Source organism: Lonchura striata, chromosome 4 (genome assembly GCF_050655825.1).
Source record: "Lonchura striata isolate lonStrDom1 chromosome 4, ASM5065582v1, whole genome shotgun sequence".
In the NCBI taxonomy this organism is placed as follows: domain Eukaryota; kingdom Metazoa; phylum Chordata; class Aves; order Passeriformes; family Estrildidae; genus Lonchura; species Lonchura striata.
Genome location: NC_140706.1, coordinates 35,053,906 through 35,081,010, shown reverse-complemented (window position 1 = coordinate 35,081,010; position 27,105 = coordinate 35,053,906). Strand labels below are relative to the sequence as shown.

Below are 27,105 nucleotides of genomic sequence, written 5' to 3'. Positions count from 1 at the left end.
CTGATTGTAACCCATGGACTACACTGACCCAAAAGTTTTCTGCATCCAAATTACTGCACAGGGCGTAGGCTGGTGAAAAGCACATCCATAAGATTTGAGTTTACAAATAGTATCTATCCTTAAATATGGAATAATACTTCTAGGAAAGATTCCATAACCCCATTTCTTCTATCTTCACAGTGCTGTAAAGCAGGTGATGGGTAAATCTGTCCTGAGGAGGAGCACAGACTTCGGGGTTTTTGTGGGGTATATGAGAAGTCTCCTTACCTGCCCTTGAATCCAAGATTTTATCACCCTCACAGCAAGAATGAGATGTGAACACAAACTCAGTAACAAGGCTGAATTTAGTTCCAAATGCTGCGCTGGACATCGAGGACTGGGTGAGTGCAGTGTTAGACTGCGGGGGCAGAATACAGAATCCAGCAGAATTATAGCTTGATTTTTTTTACTGGGAGAATGATATTATAAATTGGTTTTTTGTTTGTAAATTATCCTTTCTGTTTCAAGTGGTATCTGTAAGAGTGATCATTGTATCTGTTACCATTTTTTGCAAGTTTGCTTTGGGGAGTTCTCAACTGTAATTATTTTTATTATTATTATTTGCTCGGACAGATTGGATTTGCAAACTTGGAATGTGAAGTTTCAGACTATTTTTTGACACTTTCATGTATGTGTAGTGAAGAATAACTGTATGTATCTAAAACAAGATTAACCCCAATGTTGGCATGATAATTTAAGAGCGAGAAGAAAGTGGTGTTAATGATAAAAGAGGAGAAAGTAATGCTATTTTTAGTGAGAGATTGGATATAAAAGGGAAATAGAAGGGTTAGAGGTACCAGTGATATGTGGAAAAGGCTGACAGTGAAATACAGATGTTCTTATGGAGAGACTGAGATATGGTCCAGAAATCTGAGAAGTAATTTGAGAAAGAGAGCAAAGGGGAAGAGCTCAGTGACCACATACAGCTGATTATAAATGTAGAAAATGGATAAAGAGTTCGCTGAAATACAGTTGAATGGTCAGTGACTGTCATGAAAGGATATATATCCTCACTCAGGATCAGGGAAGATACCTGAATCAACCAGATGTATTTTGCATGACAAGGTTTTGATGAGAAGAAAAGGAAAAAAAAATGGTAATATACACTTATTCAAAGTTTGTCATTGTTCATCTGAAGTAGAAATGCTTATACAAAAGAGAAAAGCACTGTGTTTTAAGATTTTTATTATTTTTACTGGAATATGCGACTTGTAATTCAGTACATTTTCAAGCTGAAATAAGGTCCTCTGATTCACAGATCCAGACTATAATTTTTAACTGATAAATTACTGAAATATTTTAACTTTTAATTGTAAAATTGGTGACCTCTTAATGCTTTCTACTGTCCACATCCCATTACAACATTTGGACAAGAAGGTATAAAATGAGTACAGACGTATTCTATAAAAAGGTTTTCATCTCTCCAGAGCTTTTGAGACCTGTAGTGTATTGTGGAGTCTTAAACCTGTATTTAAGTTGCCTAATTTTATTAGTTCTTATTACCCATTAGTATTAATTAAATTAAAAATTTAAATACCTGGTCCATTTGATCTTATTATTTCATCACTCAATTAGAAGGTTGTCCTGTGTTCTTTTCCAGTAGATTTATCTGCAAGGCAAAAACAAAAGAGAAAGGGAACAAAAAGAAGCTATTAAATATATTATCAACTATTATTTTATTTTCTTTGAGGAAGCAAAAACCCTGTAATAGAAAGAACTCATCCTATATCATATTTTGCAAATTAAAAAGTTGTGAAAAATCTGAATTTACCACTTTCAAACTTTTCTATCTGACAGCAACCATTTGCACCTCAAAATGATGCAGAATTAAATATATTTATATCACAATCTTTTAAGAATATATCCTTAAATTAAATTTAAAATAAATAATATTTAAAAGAACACAGCTCTTGATGAGCTTACTGACTGCATAAATTTTTCCATTCCTGTCTTTTGGCATAGATGTTATAGGTGGTTATGCTTAAAAGAAATGGGAGATATGCTAAAATTCAAGGGCAGCCAGAGTTGTAACTGAGATCTAAAGACTGAAAATGAAAATACTGAAAGAAATCCTAACACTAAGCCTTTCAAGATGATACAGTACATATGCAAGATTTCATGCTGGTCTTTCAAATAGAGCTGAGAGACCTGATTTACTATCAGCTTGTTCAGCATGAATTAAACAAACATGTCAGCTGACTAACAACACTCACACTGTAAATAGCATGTCCCTCTGGCCGTGCAGGTAAAGAGGGTTTACCCTGCAGAATTTATGGTCTCCCTAGAGTACAATATTGAAAGAATACAGAAACTGCTGTAAATTTCTGATGAAATGCAAGCATAAGTCTGTTTACTATTAAATGTGATTTACTGCAGTTACATGTACTCTCCCTCTCCCAACCACCTTGTAATTTTTGTACAAGGTACGGGGATTTTAGACAAATAACAATAAAAGTTTTTATTTGGAGTTAGTGCAGAATAACTTACATATATAATTATCATCTATCTTTCAAATCTTCTTTTAAGCTGTATTTTTATATATTTTTAAGAATATCAAGGTCTGAAGTGAAGATGAAAATTTTAAAGGGATCATAATTGAGTATCACTTCAAAACTGAAAATGGTGTAGACCTACTAAGCTACTTTATGTAATAAAGACAAAAAAGACCTGCTTTACAGATTATTTCATGACAGTATGGAGAGAAATGGAATCACATTTATCACATAGAATCTGGAGAGTCTATCCATTAGTAATGAGAATTCTGATGTTTGTGTTATGTATAATTTTCACAAAACTGTGCTCATGGAAAGTAGAACTGGAGATTCTGATTATCAGAAAATATTACCAACTGCTTGTATGTATTATTCTATGCATCTACATAATTTTGTGAATGGTCAGCTATTCACTTTGCTCAAACACAAACCTGATTTTGTGGTAACTTTTACAAGTCAGGAATTTGCTATCTATAAATCTTATTTTACTTAGATTGGCATAATTTATGCCCAAAAGCCTCAATACTTGGAAAGTTAAGAACCAGAAAAAATGTGCATTCAGGAAAGTAATTCTTATTGAATGCTAGTGTTTGTGATAAAGTTGAAGCTTCTTGTTCATTGGTCTCATTTCTGAACTTCCTGCCTTCACTTCCCTACTCAGATGGGTTTTACCATTTTTGAGAGTGGTATGCTCACTCAGTAGAAATACAAGTACCTGCTTAGCCACAATGGGTTTATTTAAAAAAAAAATTAGACATTTGATCATTGGTAAGTTTAGTAGGGTTTGTTTTTTTTTTATTTGTATAGTGTTTTAACATGCACTTTTTATAATCTCTGTGGAATTACTTGTTGGAATTACTTTGTTCTGCCTACAATTGTGCCCTTCTGCTTTATAACCAGAAGTACATCCTTGATCTGTTAGTTAGATATCTGCTTACTTAGGCTCTGTTCCTGGTACCAGATTTGGTTTGTCTTTTTCTTCACTGCCTCTATTCTGTATTGGGCTGGGACAGAAATTTAAAATCTTCACCTACAGTGAAGTTTTCGTCCCCCCATGTCTTTATAAAAGTGTAGTGGTTTTGGTTCACCAACACAAGTCACTGCAGAGATCCAATCTGTTTTTTAATTGTTTCTTAAGGTGTTTTAGGCTTCCTTCAAGCAGGTAACTTACAGAAGTGGATGCCTGAATTTTTTGAATATTGAATTAAATTTGATCATTAATCTCTAGCTATTATGTAGACATTGCCAATTAGACACTGATGATTTGTGTAACTACTAATCCTACTGATGGGAAGTGTGAGTTATAACAGCTGAAGTTGTACATCAATGTTAAATCATCACCACATTTCTACCTGCATTTGATTGCTGAAGCAATATAGTGATAAAGACCTTGTTCAGTATTTGCATGCCTAAACTTCACCCTATTATCCTATTAGGATAATAAATAGCTGGTCTCTTAGAACACTAGGCATAGCAAGCAGACAGTGGAAAGTGTGAAGTCTCAAAGTATCTCTCATCCTGTTACACTGCCTCAACCCACAATGGGGACTGAGTAATTAAAACTCAGTTTTAAGAACTATGAAATAAAAAGAATCTAGAAAAGCAACCCCTCCTGGCCAACATTCTAGACTACAATACTATTTCATCAATAACTCTTTTAAGAACAACTGCTTAGACCCAGCAGAATTATTTTTAGAGATCTGACCACACCTGTCACAAAAATCTTGCTTTGCAGCTTTGCTTTTTCCACTCTGCACCCAACAAAGTTTCCGTAAGTAAAAAACTTCCTTCCAACTTCTGATATATTTTAATTTTGAATAGATTGCCCTTCCCATGCAAGTTAAAAATCTTACCTTGTTTTAAAATTGTAGATGTTTGACTTAATATTTTCTGAAAGAGACTTTTTTAATGTAGAGACTGTGTCAATCCACAGTAGACTGGTATAAATCCTTTCATGTCCCCATTGGAATATATTTTTTGCCCTTCAAAATATATTTGCATCTGTATATGTTGATCAAGAGATCTGATTGACTATTTAAGGATAGAGCTCATCAAAGCATTTTGAAAAATTTAGCTGTAAAATTTACAATGTAGCCTGTAACAGTAAAAAAACAATCTTGGTATTTTTGCTTTCATGCGAATAACCTTGAAGAGACATAATTTTATACTTTTCCTTTGAGAATGACACCAAGAAATAAAATAGGATATTACTATATTGGAATATGAATAGTTGCTGCTGTGCTTTGAACATAGTCTTTTTACTTGGGCAATGAACAGAATTTCCAATACCTCCTTGTTATTAATTGTAACTTCTTTGCTATTTTCATTCTAGAGACAGAAATACCGCTGGCTCACAAAAGCCTCGGTATAACTCTATTGCAAATGGCAAACACAACAGGTACCAGAAAATGTCTGCAGCCTTCCTTCTTAAAAGTGCTTTCTCCTTACTGCTTCTTTCCCTGTTAAGAATCCAGAAAATAGAGCTGAATCCGAGTTCCTTTTTAGGCAGATGATTAAACATTCTCACCATTATATATAATACGATTTCCATTTTATTTTAAACATACTTTGCATGATATAAAAATATTGATCACAGTGAGCTTTAACAATTGTTACTGCTATAAACAGAAATGCTGCACGATGGTTTTAGTGGAAATAAATTATATAGTCATTATCTCTTAAAAAAAAAAATCACAAGAAGGAGAACCTAGGCTGTTTGGTCATTGACAGAAAATAAGTCCTTACTGAGTTCTTTACAAAACATGAACCCCAGTTGTTTTCTACATTTGCTTTCCACGTCTTGAGAAAAGCATAGGTCTGTCTCTGAATGCCCCACAGGGTCTCTGGTGAACATTTAATTCCAAATATTAGCAAAGTTTCTGTTGCTCTTTTGTTGTAATGGAAAAATGTGCACCAACGTAGCAAGTAGTGCTCTCTTGGCTAATTCATAAGTGGCCTTTTCCAATATGTAGGTACACAGCGGCACACTTCTTCACTGAAGTAAAACCCAGCATCGCAGCGCTTCGTCCGCACTGTACACGGAGGTCTGTAACAACTGAAGAAAGGGGAAAAAAAGTGGGCATTAATATAACATAATCATTTATATTTAACTGGAGCAGAAACCTGTGTGCCTTCACATTGCCATTTCTCAATGTAATATTTAATTCCTACAAATATATATATTTTAACTTCTTATGTCCTTGCAACAATTTTAGTTGAACTTCTCTTCACAAAAGACAATGAAACAATAATGAATGATGCTGAAGAGAAATTATTCTATTGCAACAGATACATATGGATCTTTTTTATCACTGCTGGTTGTTGTTGCATTCTAATCTTGAGTAACATTTTTAAAAGTTTTTGTTTGAAAATAGGATGTATTTCTGTACTCAGACTGGTTTGTTATAATTTACTGCATGCTGCAAACTGGAGGTGGTAATCCAGAATTAGATGATAACCAAATCTATCACCCTCCTACCCAGGACTGTTTCTCATCTTATTGACTACATCAATAAGCCTGAGAGGGGTCTGTCTACATATGTTACGCTCTGATCTTGAAAATGAGAACATACTTCCTTTCAAGTTTCAAATTCCCACAGCCAGTCTCTGAGGTAGTGGGAATATAATTGCATTCATATTGCATCTGTGTGCATTCTGAAGAAAAACCAGAGCCTATTTGTCATGTTTCTGATAAATCTTAATGGAGAAAGAACAGAATTAGCGTCTAAGCAATTAAAATAAGTTTAACAGAAATAAAGTATTGAACAACAAATCACATCTCCCTGTGCAGCAGCAGTAGTTTTCCTCACCAACTCCTTGACTGAAAAATAGAACTTATACAAAGATAATATCTCTGGTTGTCCCTGAACCCTTCCTTTTCCTATTTAATTTTTCTATTAAAACAAGAACTTGACCCAAAATAACCCTACAATAACAATGCTAAATACTTTCTGGTGTATAATGGAGACAAAGTACAAGTCTGTGATTTTTTCAGTCACTGGCAATGAGTCAAAAGACAAAAGTATATGTCTCAAATTTCAGCACAGTTATACTTAAAACTTGTACTAAAATAATGTGTGCCTGCTTGTGAAACACTGATATTATGATCTATTATGATAACTCTTACTTGCATATATACAGCACGCTAAATTGTGCACTGTCACTCTCCTCTTCCCTACATAATTCTTGTTTCAGGCTTGTGGCTACTATTATTGTAGTTGCAAATAAGTTAGTATGTTGTGTGCTTGTTTTGGATACTAAATTACTACTTTGCAATAATTTGTTTAGGATATGAGTTGTGCACTACAGTTACATGAATTCACACCATCCAGTTCAACCGATGAATCTGGCTATGAGGAAAGCGATAAGGAATGAGGAAGACTGCAAATGGGCCACTTATTAACTAGTCACATCATGTCCAGTGTTTTCATTGTCATTTATCATAGATTAGTTCACCACTGTGGTCTCCATAATTAAGGGAGTAACATTACTTTGTGCCACTTAATAGATATTTGAAATCAGTGTAGCAGCTCATGGGAATCTCTCAAACCCTTACTGATCTATTCCCCCAATGGTTTGGAAGCAGTGGTAAAAGGCAACAAAAAGGTTTGTGAAAGGATCTAATATTGTAACTGAACAAGCAAACCAACAGTAGGTCTGTTCTGGGAAAAAGCTACTCCACAGAGATGCAGTGGGTAAAACACTGCACTCACTTTTTTGCTGTCTCTGCCGTGAAAGTTCAGAACATTTCATGTACTGAATGATAGTAAAATGAAATAAACTAAGAAGAAAAAGAGGCAAAACCAAACTCTTCCACACACCTATGTCTGTGCACAATGAAAAACAGTCATGCAAGCATTAAGGATGAGGAGTTCACTTTGTTTAGGATTCATGGCTCCTTGTGAAATTCAGCTTGCAGCTGGGAGTGCTATATAGCACCTCTCCCATGTGAGTTTGTGTCTAGCAGCAGTCAAGGTCAGGTTACTTCAGTCTTATTCTTATTTGGGATATTTCAACAGAGCAAGAAAGGCCCTCTCCTCTAAAGTGCTTAGCAGATGAAATTCCTCGTTAATCTGGCCCAGCCAAAACTGACCAAAATAAATTTTAGAGGTGGTAGCACAGGGTGAATAGCAGCAGAGTCATTGTAACTACATAAATGTGGTTTCCTTAGGAAACTGCTGAACAATAGACCAGGTTTTTCAAGAGATTTGGTCTGAATGCTGTTTACTGAGTGGTTCCATGTGACAGAGGTCTGTTCAATGAGGACAATCTGAGCATGCTGGAGCTAAGATAGATGTTTAGTCACTATTCATAGTACTGGGCAAAGTGGCAGCAACTTTCTCTTTATGGTCAATTATTGTGAATCTTTTCTGTGCAGAATGCCCAGATTGTCACTGTGGGCAGTCTAACAACTCCACAGATGAAACAAGAGGAAATGCTACTTCTTGGGCTGATAAACAGCACAATCACCTTAAAAAGCTTTTTTTAGAGAGTCTTTTTTCCCTTCCTATCCTGTGCTTTGTAGCTGATTTTGTATTCCTTTCATCTGAAGCAGGGTGTAACTAGTAGATGCAGGGGCATTTTAAGTTCAGTGCATAAAAATATTCAAAACCAGAAGCTACAAGCACTACTTGTAGGACAGGGAGCTGTCTACGACATGACTACAGGATTATGCTTATGTCTAGGGCTCACAGGTCTAGCACAAAGTTAAACAGAGTGGTACTTCTATTTATTTTAACTAAACTTGTATCAGTCATATATTTTATATTTTTATTATACAAATTAAATTGTATAATTGATGCTGTTTTAAATGAGCAAGGGATCTTTCAGAGATAAAAAAGATGTTGCAGGATTTTTATTCCTTTTAGAGACAGCTTGCGCTGGACAGAGCCAAAATGTGAAAAACCTATGCTAAGTCTTTTCTTAAGGAGATTGTTTCCTCTAACAGTGCTAACATCTACAGGACTACTGGTTCCAGAGGTATAAAGTAACAACATATATAAACTTGTCTCTCTGTACCCAAAGACAAAAGAAAAACAGCTTAGAAAAAAGGCAAAATGCATCCTATATCATACTGTCCTTGCAAGTGAGAAAATGATTGAAACTCTATTGCATTCAACCACAACACAACAGAGAAAGGCTGAACCTAATTTCTTCCCTCAAATACCAAGTCTTTAACAAATATTTTTTACTTTAAACAAATATTTACTTTAAACAAATATTTATTATGGTATTTCTTAGCTTCTTAAGTGCCTGACTTCTCCAATTGTGAATGTTCTTTTAAAATGTAGGTGGTTAATATTTGCAGCACTTCTGGAAGTGAAACCTATAGTGCAAAGGTTTTATAATGTGTACAGCTTATGTAACCAGGCTGGTTTCTTTTCCTCTGCAAACATAAAATTGAATTATAGAGACGAAACAATTTCTGATGTTTCTAACAACTCTTCTATGTCACTTAAAAGGCTAATTAGTGGTAAAAAAGTAATGCCAGTTAATAATATTTTTCCTCATTTTAGAGACTTCAACAAAAGTGTCACTACTTATATTTGACATCTTTTTTTTATGAAGATGAACAAATGTGTATCTATATAGCAATATATTTATTCCAACAAATTACATTCCTTCATTTCTTACATTTCATCAGGAAAAAAAAAAGGAAAAGGAAGAAAAGTTTCAAAAGCAGTCTAAGAGCACTAGAAACTAAATATGCTTTAGAATACTTATTATGCTTAGTAGCTTCCTCTTAGAGATTATAGAAGTCATAGAAGATAAAACTGAACTGAACAGGCTTATTGTTCACTTAAGACTACAGAGCAATTCAACAAGACAGCTAATGCCACAACCCAAAATTTTAGGCCTTGAACACTATAAAAGAAATAAAAGCTGTGGTTATACCTGCATGTCTGGTGATGGAACCTTTTTCCTTTCAAGAAGCATTTATTGGGAGATTCTATACATTCACAGACGCATTTTGCAGGGTTTAGCGGCTGATGTCTAGGACAGGTCTTTCTGCATACACACTGGCACTTTTCTTCATCAAATTCCTTGTTGGGCCCACAGGATGCAGGGATAAGTTTGTTTTTGCACATGCACTGACACGATGTTCTGTCTAATTCTTTGTGAGGACCACAGCTCGAGGGCCGCACGCCTCCTTTGCAGACACACTGACAGGTTTCTTCATCCAGCTCCTTGTTCGGTCCACAGATATGGAATCCTTCAGATGTGTCTGGAAAAGCAGCAGAGAAGTCCCACTAGTACCAGAATTTTGTGTCTACTCTCTCACCTATTTTTATGTGAAGAAATTAGCAAATCCATACATTTTATGGTGTTTCAAAAACAAGCAAATGTCAAAAGACAGGCAACAGCCAGTAGTAGCACCCATACAGAAAAAGATACAAGTAATTACTACAACTTATTATCTTTAGAACAACATTTGATGCTTTAAGGGAAACTGCTTACCAGAATCTCCAAGGTGAGAAGAGAAACCAAAATCATGCTGTGACAAACATCTGCAAATTTGATTATTCCAAATATGATTTTTTGGACAGGTCTTGTTTGCCACATGACACCTGCAAAATTAAAAATGCTCTTATTTACTACCATAAGAATGCAAGGAGAAAAAAAAACTACTTTAGCTGTTGATTGCAAATATCTTTCTAAAAGTGTCAGCTCATTAATAATTTTATTTTTTATTCCTGTCAAATCTGCTACTAAAGGTTCTCCCCACTAGAGAGATTTTCAACTATTTGTTGAAGAAACCTTCTTTATTTCAAGTTTTAGCTCCAACTTCTAGAAGCTGGTATTTGTATTTTGCTGATGTTGTTTTGAAACAGACCTAACCTTAGAACATAAGCCTCATACAGACAAGTATAACAATTCTTTTGCATGCCAAATACTGCATGGTAACAGGCAAGATTTTCCAGATAGCTTTTATTCAAATTTAAGATGTCAAAAAGGCAACAATAATAATTTTGGAATAAATTCTGTAGGCAAAACTTTAAAAAATAAAATCAGTTTATCAGATTCTGTTCCACTTTATGTGAAAGCTATGTGCCATTAGCTGACACTTTCTCATCAGTCACTCATTCTGGACAGCCTTTTTGATCCTATAGAACTGGACTTTCAGCAGTGATGTCTCCTCACTTTAAAGACAATAAACAAGTTAACACTTTAGTCCTCTTTCCCTGCTACAGTTTGCTGCCAAGGTAGTGGTAACAAAGAAAGCAAGAAATCCAAAAGCAGCTGTTGCCTTTTTAGAGAATGAGTGCACTGAGCTGTCTGGTGAATCACTGATAGAATATTTATGTGTATTATCTCATCTTTCTTGCTTGCAATTTCTTTATCACCACAGCTGACATTACATCTTTGAATAAGTCAAGCCTGTCTTCATGTATCCGGGTTGTGTAATTTATTCATTGTTTCTGTAGTATTTCTAAAATCCTAATAATCTTTTAAGACAACACCTATATTACACATTTGATGAACTTTTCATTCCCCTGAGCATCATTACTCACACATTCAAAAATGCAGGTGCTGGGATATTCTTCTGTGATCATTCAAGATCACTCCCCTTCAACACACTAAATCACTCCACTTATAAATACTGCTGTGGTTAACATCACCCTGCTTCACCTCATGTTTTACCAAGCTAGTGTTTCCTGATTTTATCCCAATAACTATCTCACTCTTGCTGCCTCACTTGGCATACGTTTCCTTTAGCCTGCCTTCCAATTCCTCTTGAAAAATAGTTATAGATAACCTACAGACATATTATTGTATTCTGTTAAAAAGACCCAAACCAAATCAACCAAACAACAAAAAAAAAACAAACCCTCCTGCCTGTTGCATTGCACAAAGCCACAGATTACAAACTTAAATACATTAAGTAGCAGTAGAGAAGACCTTTATATATTCTGATCTAGTACTATGTTTTCTTACCTCTGTTGAAGCGTGATTTCTTAGTCACAGGACAAACAGCTACCTGTGAATGCTGGTCCAAGTCTGGTATCTGTACTCTCACCTCCCTGAACTACAAGTAGCTGTTTCCTGGCTAAAACAAACTCTTGCATGGGTCATTACAACTGCTCTTAACTTAGAAACCTGAGAAGCTGGAGAGACTCAACATAATTTGACTTTCTTACTGACTCTTGGGTTTGGTTTTTTGAATAATCTGTTAATTATTTAATTAAACTAATTATTAATAGATTTATTTCCAAGCCACTGTTTATGATCTATGTTTTGATGAGCAAATTAAATAAATTAAACTCAAATAGAATACAATCTATGTTTAGGAACATGTTAGAAAACATCCAGACTTAAACAGATTGAAACCACTGAGGAAAATGCTTAACACCTTTAAGAAATTTGTTCTACCCACTCACCTTATTCAAAATGTCAATTCATTCCAGTTTGGCTTCTAGTTATTGACTCTTCATCAAAGCAACTCTTATTCTATTATGTATTTTTGACCTCCTAAATATTTATACCTTATAAAATAATCACTCAAATCTCTAAATTAATGAAGTTTTAAAATTGAGTGTTTTAATAACTTAAAATCAGTTTCCAGAGACAGAAAGTTCTGTGACATTTTTCATTCAAAATCACACACACACAAAAAATCAATATGCTATTTCTATGGAATGCCAATTAACTCTCTATTTTCCCCTTCCATTCTATTTTACATGTACCTCTGGCACATGAAAATGTAAAAAAAGATTTGTAAGTTAAAGGTTCCCTAAAAACAAGCCTTTAAAAAAAAAGCATTTAAAATATGAAAATATAGATTGAGAGAGAAATGTTGTCTCCTAATTATTTACAAAGATACTTTTAGCTTTTGTTTTAAAAATAAATTGATTTTGCTGATGGTTTCTTTAACTCTCAATTGGACTGCAGCTCTTTCATCAAGAAAATCCCACACATGCTATTCTTCAGGTTTAAATCATCTTGTTCTAGTGGGTAGAAAGATGAATTTAGTAAAATTGTCTTTGTGAAAAATAATGGCAGCTCCCTTGCAGAATGCATTCTGCTACTACCATGCATAGTTCGCCTAGCCTAACTGTGAAAACGTCCAAGCAGTATTTTAAATCTGAATTATATAGGCTTGCTCACAATGTGAAAGGAAAGACAAGCCTCATACTTACTGAGTTTGTGCTGCTGGCAAGGAACGCCTTATGATGGAGTGGACTTGTCTGTACACATCCAGCTTGGACATGCACCGGCAGGACGTGTGGTTGGCGAAACTGACGGTGACGGGCTTGGGGCCGTGGGACAGGGGCACCGTGATCTCAAACAGCTACAAAAGGCAAAGCAAAGCAAAAAACTTCTGTTAGAGACCCAGCTAAAACTAATGTAAGGACATACGAAAAACCTATCACAAATTTAAGTTCAGATATTTTTTTGTTTTATATTACAGCATTCAATTATACTGCTAAATAATTATTATGTGCAAAATGAATACAATAGCTACGGGTGTGTTAATTAACATTTTTAGTGTTAAACCCTGTCACATGTCAGTTTGCTTACTATAACATTTAATATGCTAGAGGAAAATGTTCGAAGAACTCATATTTCTAGAGGAGATAACTTCAAATTGGCAGTATTTAAAAAAATCCAAAATGAAATATTTGGAAGGTGCTTTGAAAAGCTGAAGAACAATATAAAGAAGACAGTAAGTTAGCACTTAATACATCAGTTGCACAATTAAAAAAGATTATGTAAAACAGCAGTATAGTAGACTTTGATCAAACCAGTTCTGGATGAATAACGTTTGAACTGCAGCATACTGCATTTTTTAAATTTTTTGTATTTGTATCTGCTCGAGTTATATGCCTATCCTGATGAAATATATCTTTAGCTATCCATATTTTTTTTTCAAAGTATTAAGAAATATCCACTACTGATAAAATAATCTGTATATGAATTAACAAAACCTTAATTTTAGTGGGAATTATAGTTCAACTGGTGAAAGAGGAAAAGTTCAGTGATACCTTGTAGTAAAATTGAACAAGTGATAACAGAAAAACAAAGAGACTCATTTCAGTTTTCAGTTACGGACATCTACTTTATCAAATTAAGTAGGTTTTGCTGTAAAACTCGAGTCTCCATAATCTCCTGAAAAGCTAGGACAAATACACTAGGTCAAAGTCTTAAAAGCTGGGTTTTGATACTGTTTAAGATGGGCAACAATGCACTGCTGCCTTTTAGGTGTTCAGTCATTCTTCCAAATACCTTTAAGAACATTTCTGCATCTTCTGGGGACTTTATTACCTTTAAAACTGGTGACTGTTTTTTTATTCCAGTTGCAGTTGATAAGATTGTATAAAATACTAATTTGTAGCTGAGATATATTGTCAGTGCTCTTTAAAAATCTGTAACTTTGGAGTATGTCATATACGAAGCATGCACATATAATCAGAATACTGATAATCAGAATCAAAATATAAAATACACTATTAAGGGACTCATTCACCTGCTAGAAAACTGATTCTTTTAAGATATATATGAATGACGGGCAGAACAAAGAGTATGAACTTAATTAAAATATTACACATGAAGGAGAATCTTGTTTTTTCTGTTCTCTCATGACAGTATGACCTTGCTTTTCTGAAGCCGAAATAAAAAGAGAACTGAAAAATCTTAGAAAACTAAATAAGCATGAGTCTGTGAATGGACCTAACTGCAGTGGAAGACAAGTGCATATTCTTCCTGTATTCTTCAGTAGATCAATTTTCCATGCTGCAAAGCATAGCAGACTCCAGACCACTAGGGATGGCAGCATGGGACAACTGTTACATTTCCAAAGGACCTAAAAGAGGTATTCAGCTTCAGAAGATTCACATTTCACAAAACCAGCTGAGCTGTATCAATCATGGTAATGGAAAAGGAAATGATGGTGAACATGAATTAATCTTAATTTACATTTATCCTTCCACTTAAGCTGTGAAAGGTATCCATTATGAGATGAATATTGCTAACAACTATTCCCATCAACACTTCAGTGGTTCAGTGAGAAAAAAGTCTAGTTAAAAACCATAAAGGTAGACTAGCTTCCTTAATCTCCTCAAATTGTCTTCAGTTTGCCCAGATAAATCCTCTTAATGGTAATGTATTCTACCTCACCCAATAGTTGTTACTGTTTATTCAGTGAAACTATTTTAAGTGAATAAACTCTCAACATGCCTCACTTATGTTCAAATCTTCATCTAAGTAAAACATTTCAGATTATGTAAAACCTGACCATAAACAATGCTTCATAGTTTTGATAACATCTACTTTTTTTTTTTTCTCTCCTTCCTCATCCAACAGAACAATAAGCTCAACATCTGCTGTCACTATAGGGCATGTCTGGCAAATGTCAATACATAGAAAGGGTATTTCTATGAAAAATGCCTCGTAACATCTATGTATGAGGCTGGTTCTCAATTCTTTTTCTGGCACCACTGTTGGCTGTGGCTACTATTGCTGCTACCCACATGGTCCAAATGGGTAATTCTTCTTGTAGACCAAATGGCTTATATTTCTGTTTGATCCCTCATTCGCTAAAATATTGGATTTACTGCATTCTTAGAAGCCCAAATCTTCTCTTCCTTTGCAACTTTAAATTATGATAAAAAATCAGACTAATTCACTCTAAAGGGAAAAGCCATGTCCTTCAGGCTAAAGACAGAAATTCAGTACCAAAGACTACAACAAATTAACTTCAGTATCCAGAAGAACATAAGATCTGACAACAGTAGGAATTAGAGAAGTCTTTGAAAAGTGGAGAGCATTTATTGCTCTGAAAAATGTTAGTAGCTGTAATAAATAAAGCAGTAATTTATGAGTATTGCTCTAGTCAGAGGCAAATAAAAGAAAAATACAGACTCAACTTGCCCACGCTGTCCTGTACCTTTTTGCCACCAACACTGCTTTGTCAGTAAACCAGTAGAAAGCAACAACAGAAGCAATGAGCAATTGTATAACTAAAGAGTAATGTATATAACAAAAAGAAAACCAAAAAAACAAAAAACAAACCAAAAGACCAAACCAACCAACCAAACCCAAAAAAACCCCCAGATAATCACAAGGCTCCGTCCTCCTCCTGAAAAGCTGCTAATTGTAAACGTAAGTCAGTTACACATTGTTAATCTCAGAGTATAGCACATACTAACAGGAGCTCTGTGTAATTGAAGAACAATTGAAAGCCATTAATAATTAATCCATTTAATAAGAATTCAATACCTGCCATACAGCCAGTCTAAAGCTGTTTTACCACAGAAAACCAGATAGCAGGTCTTCCACACCATTTCTAGGGTTTCTCTTGCAAGTACTGTCCACAACCTAGAACTTAATATGATTTTAACCTTAGAAAAAAAGAAAAAATCTAACAGAAGATGGGAATCTCTGAATGTGTTGACAAAAAGTGCTATCAGAACTCCCGAAAAAGCAATTTAATATATATTCCTTCTCACTGATTCTTAGAAACATAGAATAGTTTAGCTTGGAAAGGACCTTAGAGATCATCTAATTAGACCCCCCCTGCCATGGGGAGGGACACCTTTCACTAGACCACGTTACTCAAAGCCCCAAAAGGCATGCCATTTTGATCCATGGCCTTGATGGTGTCTTCTTTACACTAAAAGGACTTCATAGCTTACTTACCAGAAAAACTGAGGGTTTTTATACAAAGCATTTCTTTGCTTCAGTAGCTAAATTAATTTATTCAGCACTATCATCATATGTGCCAATATCCGTTGTATCAGCACACATAAAATTATTAATATGCTCACTGACTTCTGAAATATATCAAAACTGTTATTGTGTGGGAAGGCCATCATTCTAGATACTTTTCAAATACAGGATTTATGTATGTTTTTTCCCCAAGATTTACATTAACTATCTCATGTTCTTCTGATGGCCTGTGGTTTATTTTGGCACGTTTCCCTTAAATTGACTGAGTCTAAGTTTCCATCACTTGTGATCTTTGCACTTTCTAAAGTGTCAGTAAGGCCAGCCAAATATAACCAGTGTAACACAGTACAATGTGTCTAGAGAGATTTTTAAACTAAGGACATAAGACCGATTTCAAAACTAAACATCTCCATATTGAAAAGAATGAAAATGAACTATTTGAGAAATGGCATATCGTCATTATTTTACTGTTGAGCTTTCTTGAAAAACTATTTCAAGGTTTATGTGGGATACAAAACCAGCTATTTGACAATAAAGCCATATTTATTTAATATGCTTGGGTTCCTTATACTAAATTTTTCTATTTTAATCCCTTTATTTTCCCAGAAATATTAACAAAAAAACTTTGGAACTTATATATACCCCACTATTAAAAGTACCTACTATATCACTACAATAGTTAGTCTAACAGAAAAATGCATGGGAAAAGGTTGAAATACTAATGTTGAAAACAACAGAATATTCTTGTGGCGTATCTCTGAATTGTGAAAAAGAACACCACATACATCCCAAACTGGGCAAACAATTTCAAGATGTTAACTTGTTTCCTGTGAGAAAATCTCCTCTAAATCTAATTTTGATCTGCTTGGATAGATGTTTTCCCTTGAGGCACTATAACTGTAATAATGAAATAAGATGATTTAGGACCTTTACAACAAGTGATCTGAAAAAAGCCAAAAAAATGTCCTTCCTGACAGCCAAGAGGGAGAATGGGATGAAACAGCTCTTTGACATCTCTCCCTTGCTTCCCTTCAACCTATGAGCAAGTGCCTGTAGGTGGGGCATAGAAAAGCGCTGCTGAGGGACAGGCTATAACTGCACTAGGTAGTTCCACAATCTTTGTAAGCATTGTTGAATTATGTGTGCCATGGAAACAGAGAACAGCTGTTTGATAACAAATCAGAGAAAAAACCCAAACAACCACACCACAAAATGAAAACCCAACCAGTCACATCTCCCACAGATCCTTACGAGGCAAACCACCACTTAAAAAATGGGCTGTTGGAGGCAGGAGAGGACCTGCTACACTTTGTGAATTAGCCTAGGGAGTCTTCAAATATTGTGACAGATCTTGTACTGCATCTTAATTAAGAAGTTGTCTCATATCTCAATCCTGGTTGTATAAACATCCCTTAACAACTACAAAAACAGGGTTTGGGAAAAAGTGGTATTAAAGGAAGCAGAATATGTTTCTATTTTTGACCTTGCTCTGGACCACAAGGTAATCTGGGAACATCTGACCTGGTCCACTCTTCTGGAAATCAATTATTTGCCCCCTATAAAAATAATTTCTGTGCTTTATTTTTAATTAATTTTGATGGAAGCTGATATAATCTTTCTTTATATTTTAATGTCTGGAACCAATGCTAGTGCTTGCCCTCACAGTAAGAACTCCAGCTAAAAAATTAATTTCTCATTAAATGCAGGGTGAACAGTATGAAGTAATCTTACAGAGCTTATGCACAAAAAAATAAAGCTAAAAATTGGTGAATCATGATAAAACTATTAGCACTCATGTCTTTCAGGAAACAAGAAAAATTGTGGCAAAAGTAGATGCGTAGGGTACCTGAATTCCACAGAAGGTCTTGAATCCAATACTTTTTTTCTTCCTAATTCTCATCTGATATGGCTTAAATTGTAGTCACATAAATTTAAAAAAATTGAGATGGTGACAGATGAAGATATATAGCTATAGGTCTGTTCCTTTATTAAGGTTTCTTTTAAAACTGCATTCTGGCAAGGACCAGATAAAACTGGAAATCAGAAGCAAGACAGAAAACTCATAGATACAATTGCTTGCTTTTACAGGATAAGTAAGAAAACAAAACAGTATTATTGCCTCATCTTTCTAATAAGACCTTTAAGATTTTCCTTTTCAGTCTCTCAAATCTTTAACTACTCCTACGTCGTATCATCACCAATAGCATCACGAACTTCAAAAGGAAACTCAGTGCTAAACATTTTCTCCTGTGTAAAAAATTACTTTACTCAACAGATGTGAACAGTAAGATGAAGAGAAAGATATGATTTAGTCCAAACTGACTTAGCTCAAAAACTAGGAAATTTGTGTTATGTGGACAGCTCTCTCTGTGATGAAATAATCCTTTATTTTGGTAAGCTGAAATTTACCAATGTGTGAAAAAAAAAAAAAGTCCCACTTCTTGGGTTTTAAAATGAAAATTATATTTGCATCTTTCAAGCAAGTGGAATTGAGACAATGGTTTCTCCTAATAATGAGAAAAACAGTAAGGCTTAAACAAAGTCAGTGTTGTTATCCTCATTTAAGCTATTTGAGCTACATTACTCCTGTGCTGCATGGCTGTCTACCAGTAGCCTAAATTTAGGACTGAAAATTCTTGGAAGTATATACCATTTCAGACAGACAGATTTGGTGAGAAATGAGAGCAGAAAGTGCACTCTACAAAATTAATGGGTTTTACTGTTTTCTTTGCGTTCCCTTTTCCTAATTCCCCCCAGAAGAGGCTTAGAGCACTAAGAATTTTTTTGATAAAGGAATGACATTTCTAAGGGCTTCAGTTTTATAACTGGCTATGCAGTTTTTGGTCTTCATTATAAATATGTACTGCATCTTCAGCTAGATGAATCCTCTTGAAAAAGGAAGCAAAATTTACACTAAAAAATTAAAAAGCCTACAACCAACAAAACCACTAACAAATACCAAATAACAGGAAAATACTCTAGGAAATTCTTTTAAGTATGACTATTTTTACATTATTTTTGAGGGAAATATTGAAAGATAATTGTAATAATTCCTATATATACTTAGAATAATGTAGCACATGCTGCTTTAAAGGCAGCTCACAGGGTCAGTACATGATCTCTGCACACTCCTACCTAATCACTAACCCTGAACTTGAAGAACAAAACCTGCACATATACTCAAAGAAGATGGTTTACAAGAAAACAAATAGACACATAATGATAATATGTCTTAAAATAGCAAAACACCCTACCTAAAAGGCTTTATTTGAAACATGTATCCTGCCTCCTGAACATGTCCTGCAGCAGTCTACACTAATAAAATTACATGCTAGTTTTCCATGGAGTGCTTGCCCCATACAGACATAAGATAGATGGGAAAGAAAAAAAAAAAAAAAAAAAAAAAAAAAAAAAAAGAGAGAGAATTAAGTTTTATGGATAGCCTCAAAAATGAGAATGGGAAATCATAATTTATTTTTTCCCCTGAAAAATAAAAATATTTTGGGGAAAAGAGAGTTAGATACTTTTTTTTTTTTCCAGGCAGTAGTGTCTTCAGTTGTTTTTCCTCTGTATTATGGAATCAACAATTTCCTTTGTCATAGTAGCAATACGAAGGTTTAAAATATTCATTAACATAAATGTATTTGCAAGGAGTACATGAACTGTAAAAGTGTGAGAACTTACTGTCTTGCTGATGTAATTTGTGCTGATATTCATACACTGAAGTCCTTCACTATTGCAGCAACCTCCACATCTGTAGATGGATACACATGGGGGTTTAAAGAAGGTGTTTGTAGTTGCTCCAAACTCTTTTCCCACATCCACACACACTTCACGTGGCGTGCACTGAGTTTTTCTCCATTCAGTATCAATACCTGCCAAGTTACAAGGAATTTCATGTTATAAAGTAACTGTTTAAAATCAAAACTATCCTGCAGCAAATTAGGATTCCTTTTTAAACTTCCAAACCAGAAGATTAAATTCTAGAGTCACACCCTTTAGTCAGTGAAATACATATCTCTATGTTACCTTCTAGCTGATTTTTCTCCTCCATAGGGACATGACATATCGTCATGGAGCAGATGAAAAGTCACAGTGGAGCTAAACGGGAACAGGCAGGGAAGACCTTAAAGCACAGGATCATAGCCTGACTTGTGTTGGAAAGGACCTTTAAAGGTCACCTGCCACCTAGACCAACCCTCTTGTAATGAGCAAGGACATCTTCAAGCAGATCAGATTGCTCAGAGCCCCATCCAAACTTGAATGACTTTGGATGGTTCAAGGGATGAGGCATCTACCACCCCACTGGGCAACATGTTCCAGTAATTCACCATCCTTATAGTAAAAGTTTTCTTCCTTTTATCTAGTGTCAATCTACTTTCTTTAGTTTAAAATTATTACCCTTGTCCTACCACAACGGGACCTGCTAAAACATCTCTCCTCATCTTTCTCATAGACCCCTTTAAGAACTGTAAGAATTCCTGGGAGTTCTGTAAGAACTGCTGTAAGAACTCCTGGGAGTCTTCTCTCCTCCAGGCTGAGCAGCCCCAGCTCTCTCAGCCCACCTTCATAGGAGAGGTGCTCCAGCCCTCTGAATGTCCTTACAGCCCTCTTCTGGACCTGCTCCAACAGGTCCACATCCTTCTTGTGCTGGGGCCCCCGAGCTGGATGCTGTGGACACACAGTGCTACTGATGGGTCTCACTAGAGCAGAGGGAGGGACAGCATCAGCTCCCTCAAACTGCTGGCCAGCAGCTAAAGCTGCTTGTGTCCTTCCTTCACCTGGGGCAAGTCTCATCTTGAGTAAAATCTGCACTTTAGTTCTGCACACTTCTGCAAAGTAATTCTAACCAGCCCCACACAGTACTTCACTGGGATATATTAGAATTTTTAAATTTTATACACTTAATGTGAAATTCATTTAAATACATGTTTAGTTTTTTAACTAGAAGGGTGTAATTTAAAGCAAAAGTATTTAGCAATTATGTACCGCATGTGATTTAATCTGATGGATGATTTTTGTGCCCAGATTATTCACACAAATTTCGGCAACGACTTTGTATCATGTTATACAACATTTTACTAAATATAATCTTACACTAAACATCCCTGAGACTTACAGCTGTAAGTTTATTCCCTTTTGGCACTAGATTTTGGTAAGCTATTCAACAAAAATGGAAATTTTGCCTTATGTGTACTTTAAACTCTCCATTAAGGTACATGATTTCCAATATCATGTCCAAAAATACACCTCCTGCTATAAATCCTGCATTCTCTCCCTATAAGCACTGACTTAAACTGTAAGTTAATATATTTTCATCCAAGCTATCTGAAACACTGAAAGGTATTCAAACACACTGGTTTGAAAACTGCTTTGCTTGTTTTAGCACAACATCATTACAACTATCTTCTTGTAACATGAAAGAGCTACAAGTGGATTATTTGGCATTCCAAAGCCATAACGCATAAGAGAAGAAAGCACTACCAGCCGTGATGCAACAGCAGAAAATGAGAAGAAATATTTCAATGAGCCCAACTATTAGCATCCTTTTTGATTTCTGCAAAATTGTTACAGCCTCTATGAAGTAGGACTCCTTATTCTTGAAGACAAGCACTTCACTCTCTCTGCTGAGCTGAGAAAGCACTTTTATACAATGGACATACATAAAATATCCCTGCAGAGTAATTTGTTCCGTTATGAAAGGCTGACTATCAAAGATTTTACATTATAGAGAACACATCCTATCAAAGTGCTGATGCTGGTTTACTGACAATGCTTAGCTTTTAAAGTGTTTTTGACACAATTGAAAAGCCTTCAGATTTTCATTTTCTGTGTGTTGGAATGAGGATTATGTCCTGTACTTACTTTTCAGGATCTCTGCATTATAGTGTGCTGCAGCAAATTTCAGAGAATCATCTGATCTTGTGTCAAAGCTGGAGTGCTCCCTGTTGTGTTGCCAACCTCCTCTCCTCAACTGACATTTGAATATTTTCCAGTATTCTGGGTAAAGTACTGTCATGAGCTCATCCACACTGGACACTGACCGCAACTGCTCTTCCAGGTCTTTGCTTCCGTGAGCCTGCCAAAGTAACATGCAAGATTAATTACTTTCCCTGGTACACAAGGGTTGCTGGGAACTAGCCTGAAAAGCAAGTCATACAATGTAAAATAAAGGGGTCCTCATTATAAACACTGCTTCTCTCGCTCAATGTCAACATTACTATATTGACAAACAATAAAATGTTTTGCTTCTTCCACCACTTCTTTATCACCCTTGTAGTTCAAAATATCTATGTGAGAAAGGAGCTATAGAATTAAGCCTATACAAGTACAGTTTGCAGATTATTTAAAAAAATGCATTTTTATCTTAGAAAGATCAGGTTTTGTGATAAAATTTTGAATGATTGAACCCCAAAATATTTACATGATGTTCATGTTATTGAATATCATATACTACTAAAGTAAGACTGAGTTTTTCCTCTTTACTCCCTTATTCCTGGAAAATCAAAATACCCAGAAATGCAAAATCAGTCAAAAAAAAAAAAGAAAAAAAAAAACCAAAAAACCTAAACCAGAAAACCAAACAAAACACCAAACCAAGAAACTAAATAATGTAATGTTGTACCTTTCTAGAGAAAATCTTAAAAAGCAAATTTTATTATAAAGCACTAATTCCTAAATCAGTAGGACATGAGGACTTAGGTCCATTGAAGAATCTAGATCTCACATGCCCTTGCTGCTTCAGGGGTAGCCACAAATCCCATAATCTTGCTTTCTTATTCTCTGGCCTTTACACAAACTCATTGTAACTGTAGTTTTCTAAATGACTGAGGTTGACATTTCAGTTTATCGCTTACCAGGAAGATTCCTCTGTTTCTCTTAGATGAAACATACTGCATCAAAACACTGGTTTTTATCCCCTGCCCACCTTTTTCATTCATGGATTGCTGACTTCCCAAACAGAGGGGCAGTATGGAGAAAGAAGAGTACTGAAGAACCTTTAGCCACCTTCTCAGCCTACATGGCCCTTAGATGGCAGTATAAGACACAAAATACAGAGGTACACTAGTACAAAATGCATCAGCTGGCTGGAGACTCTCTACAGTTTACTACAAAATTGTTGCTCTACTCAAAAAGCCTATAGGAACATAAAACGTCTAAATGTAGAAATGCCAAGCTATATGAACTGAAATTAATGATTTCTTATCCAACTCCACCACTAACAAAAAATAAACTCCTTCAGTTCAGTGATTTTGAACATTACGTGAGTAAAACAGGTAGCTCGGAACTAGCCCAGCTGAATCAAAACTGTTCCTTGTCTCACAAACAGCTGCAAGGGTATAAAACGGCATGTATAATTTTATCTACTCCCTCATCTGCTGTCAAATGCAGCAGAAACACCTCAGGAGAAGGCAAATTCACAGACCTCATTTCTGTAAACACAGTTATATCCAGAACTGTGAAGAGGATGAGGCACTGGACCAGGTCACCCATGGAAGTTATAGATTATCCAGTCCCTGGAATTGTTCAAGGGCAGGCTGGATGTAGCTGTGAGCAACCTGGTGTAGTGAAAGATACTGCCCCCTGTCCATGGCAGGGGACACAGAGTTAAGATGATCTTTAAGGTCCCCTTCAACTCAGGCCACTCTGTGATTCTATTATTCTAATACCAATTGTAAATTCAATGAGTTTGACAAAGTGTTATGAATTTCAAAAAAATGTTTTTACTTAAGCCTCACTAATCACAGTGTCCTTGCAGATCACTGTCCTGTGAGGTTTCAACAACCAAGCTATCGTCTCAGGAATGCTCCCATGCATATCTTCATCTCTTTCCTTGTCACTATAGGAAGGGCCATCCCTGACCCAAGCCATGCATCAAGCAGTTTCCAAGAGCTTTGACACCAAATTTAATGGTAACACAGAAAATTTCACTCCCTATCACCCCTGCTCACCTTGCAGGATGTCACTCAGGGTCTCAATCAGTGGGTCACAGACAAAAATCCAAGCTTAACAAACAACAAATTTGGCGACTTGCTGCTTGCACCTTCTGAGAGGTGAGAGGCGCAGGGCTTGAGCAGCCTCACTCCTGCCAGACTGTTTCCTAAGGGTGCTGCTGCCCTTGAGTAATGGGAAACAAGCTGCTGCACCAGCACAATGCCAGCACTGCAGATGAACGTCTGCCACGTGATGGGAATACGCATGGCACAGCACGTATATCCTGTCACAAGGCTGGAAGCCAGGCTATTATGTAAAAGGCACAGGAATAAAACCTCTAGTTAGCCATCCAGTAGCTGATCCTAGGAAGTCCTAGCAGATCATGGGGGTAACATAGAAAGAGAATTCAACCAAAGCTTTGCCACCTCTGATGAATCCTTCAAAGCCTGTACAGCCCACAGTAGACAAAACATTGGCTACTGCTGTTGCACATATTCAAAATAGAGGCCTAGAGCATCAGGAAAATAAGTAATGAAACTCAATATTACTTTGTTGATAAGAAGTCAGGCATGGAGCAAGAAAGTGAAATTGTTAGAAATAATGCATGCTGATTAATTCATCTTTGGTCAGGCAATCAAGTAGTGTCTTTCTAGCTGGACACAAAATTTTTTATACATGTATTAAATAAGTATGAATAAAACTCAAAATATGAAGAAATTAATGGCTTTAGTTAAGCATTGTATCAAATATAAGAAAGTCTTATTTTATCCATTTAGTATGGGTTATGGATATTCCATGGGCCATAGTGCCTACAGCCTGAGACAAGGCAGTCCTGGTTGTGTGTATAGATTAAGGAAGGAGAGGCTGGAGAGCAGCGCTCTGGAAAGGGACCTGGAGATCCTGGTTGATGTCAAGTTGAGTCAGCAGTGCCCTGGGAGGCCAACCCTGTCCTGGGGGACATCAGGCACAGCATCACCTGGGCAAGGGAGAGGATTGTCCCTCTCTGCTCTGCACTGGGGTGGCCTCACCTTGAATATTGTGTGCAGTTTTTGGTGCCTCAATATTAAAAAAAAAAAAAAAAAAAAAAAAAAAAAAAAAAAAGTCAAGCTATTAGAGATCATCCAAAGGAGAACCACAAGGTTGGTGAGGGGTCTGAAGTGATTGAGAACACTTGGTTTGTTCAGTCTAAAGGAGACTGAGGAGATACATCATTGTGGTCTTCAACATCCTCACAAGGGGAAGCAGAGGGGCAGACATCAATCTCATCACAAAACCAGTGACAAGATTTGAGGAAATGGCATGAAGCTGAGCTGGGGGATGTTTAGTTTGGATTCAGGGAAAGGTTCTTCACCCAGAGAATGGTTGGGCACTGGAACAGGCTTCCCAGGGAAGTGGTCACAGCATTAAGCCTCTCTGAATTCAAGGGGTGTTTAGACAATGTTCTCAGGTACATGGTGGGACTCTTGGGACTGCTGTGTGCAGAGCCAGGAGCTGTACTTCAATGATCCTGATGGGTCCCTTATTCTATGATTCTCTGAGTACTCCCTTAATACAAACAAAAGGAAAACAATTTCTGGAGAAGATATATAAAATTACTTTAAAAAAATCAGCATTATTGCATCTGAAATATTTTCTGCTTAGCTTAATTTTGTTGTAAAGAGAGTTTTGATTCAAATTTATACCATGGAAAAACAATCACTAGAAGACTTTTGTTCTCTCCCCTTTTCCAATTTAGAAAGAAAAGGAGAAGGAAATTTATATATATATATGTACTATATACACTGCAGCTGGTTCCCAGAGTTAGGGGGAAAAAAAAAGAAAATATATGTTGATTTTTCAATATGCTTCCAGTGCTACCTTGAGATACAGATCAATTATCTCTTCCTTTACATCCATGTATTTTTTAACTGCAGCAAATCGCTCTTATCTGTGGAAAACTGTTTAGAGGAACATTTGTTTAAGGAACTTGTGATTTAATTTTGTAGAACAGCCAAACATCTTGTTGACATGAGCATCAAATGAAATCTTAAGTTCTGGATGATTACAAGAGTGTGTCCTGCATACTGGATAAGCATCAGATCATTAAGGATCATTAGAAAGAGTTTCTTACATTTTAAGGGAAGTATCAATCTGCTTCTGTAAATATAATAGTCTGGCAACATTTTTGATTTTGTGCAAATTTTGGTAATTTCCCAAAAATATACTGTCTTGGTTCACATCTTTTATTCTTTGCTTTCTTAATTATACATTGGCTTTTAGTGTGGGACACTGTATTTCCATTGCAAAACAATTTTGAGACTTAAACACATTTAGAATATATGACGACAAAGAAAGTAACATCAACAAAAATGTATTAGACATTAGAGGATCTCTCATTTTTCATTCTTCTTATGCAAATGCAGATTAGTGAAATCCAGAAAGAAATACAGCTTGTAGCTGCAATTACTGTCACCAAGCTAGTTATTCCCAAATATAAGTTCAAAGGGAGGAAAAAAAAGTAATAGAACACTGCTTAATGTTTTAATGGTAATGCATTCTGTAATCTATGTTCTACATTAAGAAGGAAGCAGGAAATAGAGCCAAGAATGATTGAGAACAGGAAGGAGTTTTCTCTATTCTACGCTTTTGATATTCTTGGCATTTTCAAGTCAGTTAAGGGATTGGGGTTTGAACTTTTTTTTTTTTTTAAACACCACTACTCCCTTCATAAGTGTTTGTCCTCTGGTTGACCATTCTACTATTTTTTGTAATTTTTACCTATTATCACTGTTGTCCTGCATGAACATCTGAAAATGCTAGAAGGTGTATTCTAGAAAAAGACACTAATTAAACCTTTGACTAGACAAACTCTACAAGATGATAGGTGATATTAAGAAAAATAACAACCTAAAAATACAAGTGTGAATGGAGAATACAATAAAGATACACTTCTCCATTTCATTAGTTTCACATTTTTCATGAGGAACAGGGA

At 35.7% G+C, this 27,105-nt stretch overlaps 1 protein-coding gene and 1 long non-coding RNA gene across 8 annotated transcripts in view; one reads left to right on the top strand and one right to left on the bottom strand.

Annotated features, from left to right (window-relative positions):
• Positions 1–27,105, top strand: part of LOC146767583 (uncharacterized) — a 70,342-nt gene that overhangs the window by 10,621 nt on the left and 32,616 nt on the right. For both annotated transcript variants that reach the window (XR_014955125.1, XR_014955124.1), the window contains one exon: positions 181–27,105. This exon is cut by the window's right edge and continues 32,616 nt beyond it. This is a non-coding gene — a long non-coding RNA (uncharacterized LOC146767583). The remainder of the gene's footprint in view (positions 1–180) is intronic.
• The window catches only part of VEGFC (vascular endothelial growth factor C), an 85,153-nt gene continuing 59,255 nt past the window's right edge, over positions 1,208–27,105 (bottom strand). For 5 of the 6 annotated variants that reach the window (XM_085578826.1, XM_021549410.4, XM_085578823.1 and 2 more), the window contains exons 2-7: positions 22,065–22,278; positions 19,884–20,074; positions 12,671–12,822; positions 9,990–10,099; positions 9,426–9,756; positions 1,697–5,586 (exon numbers count right to left, since the gene is read on the bottom strand). In XM_085578826.1, the coding sequence (XP_085434952.1) occupies positions 5,472–5,586; positions 9,426–9,756; positions 9,990–10,099; positions 12,671–12,822; positions 19,884–20,074; positions 22,065–22,218 (1,053 nt within the window). In that variant the 5' untranslated portion in view covers positions 22,219–22,278 and the 3' untranslated portion in view covers positions 1,697–5,471. Of the gene's footprint in view, positions 1,649–1,696; positions 5,587–9,425; positions 9,757–9,989; positions 10,100–12,670; positions 12,823–19,883; positions 20,075–22,064; positions 22,279–27,105 lie in introns of those variants that run through there. The other variant, XR_014955123.1, reaches the window with a different exon arrangement.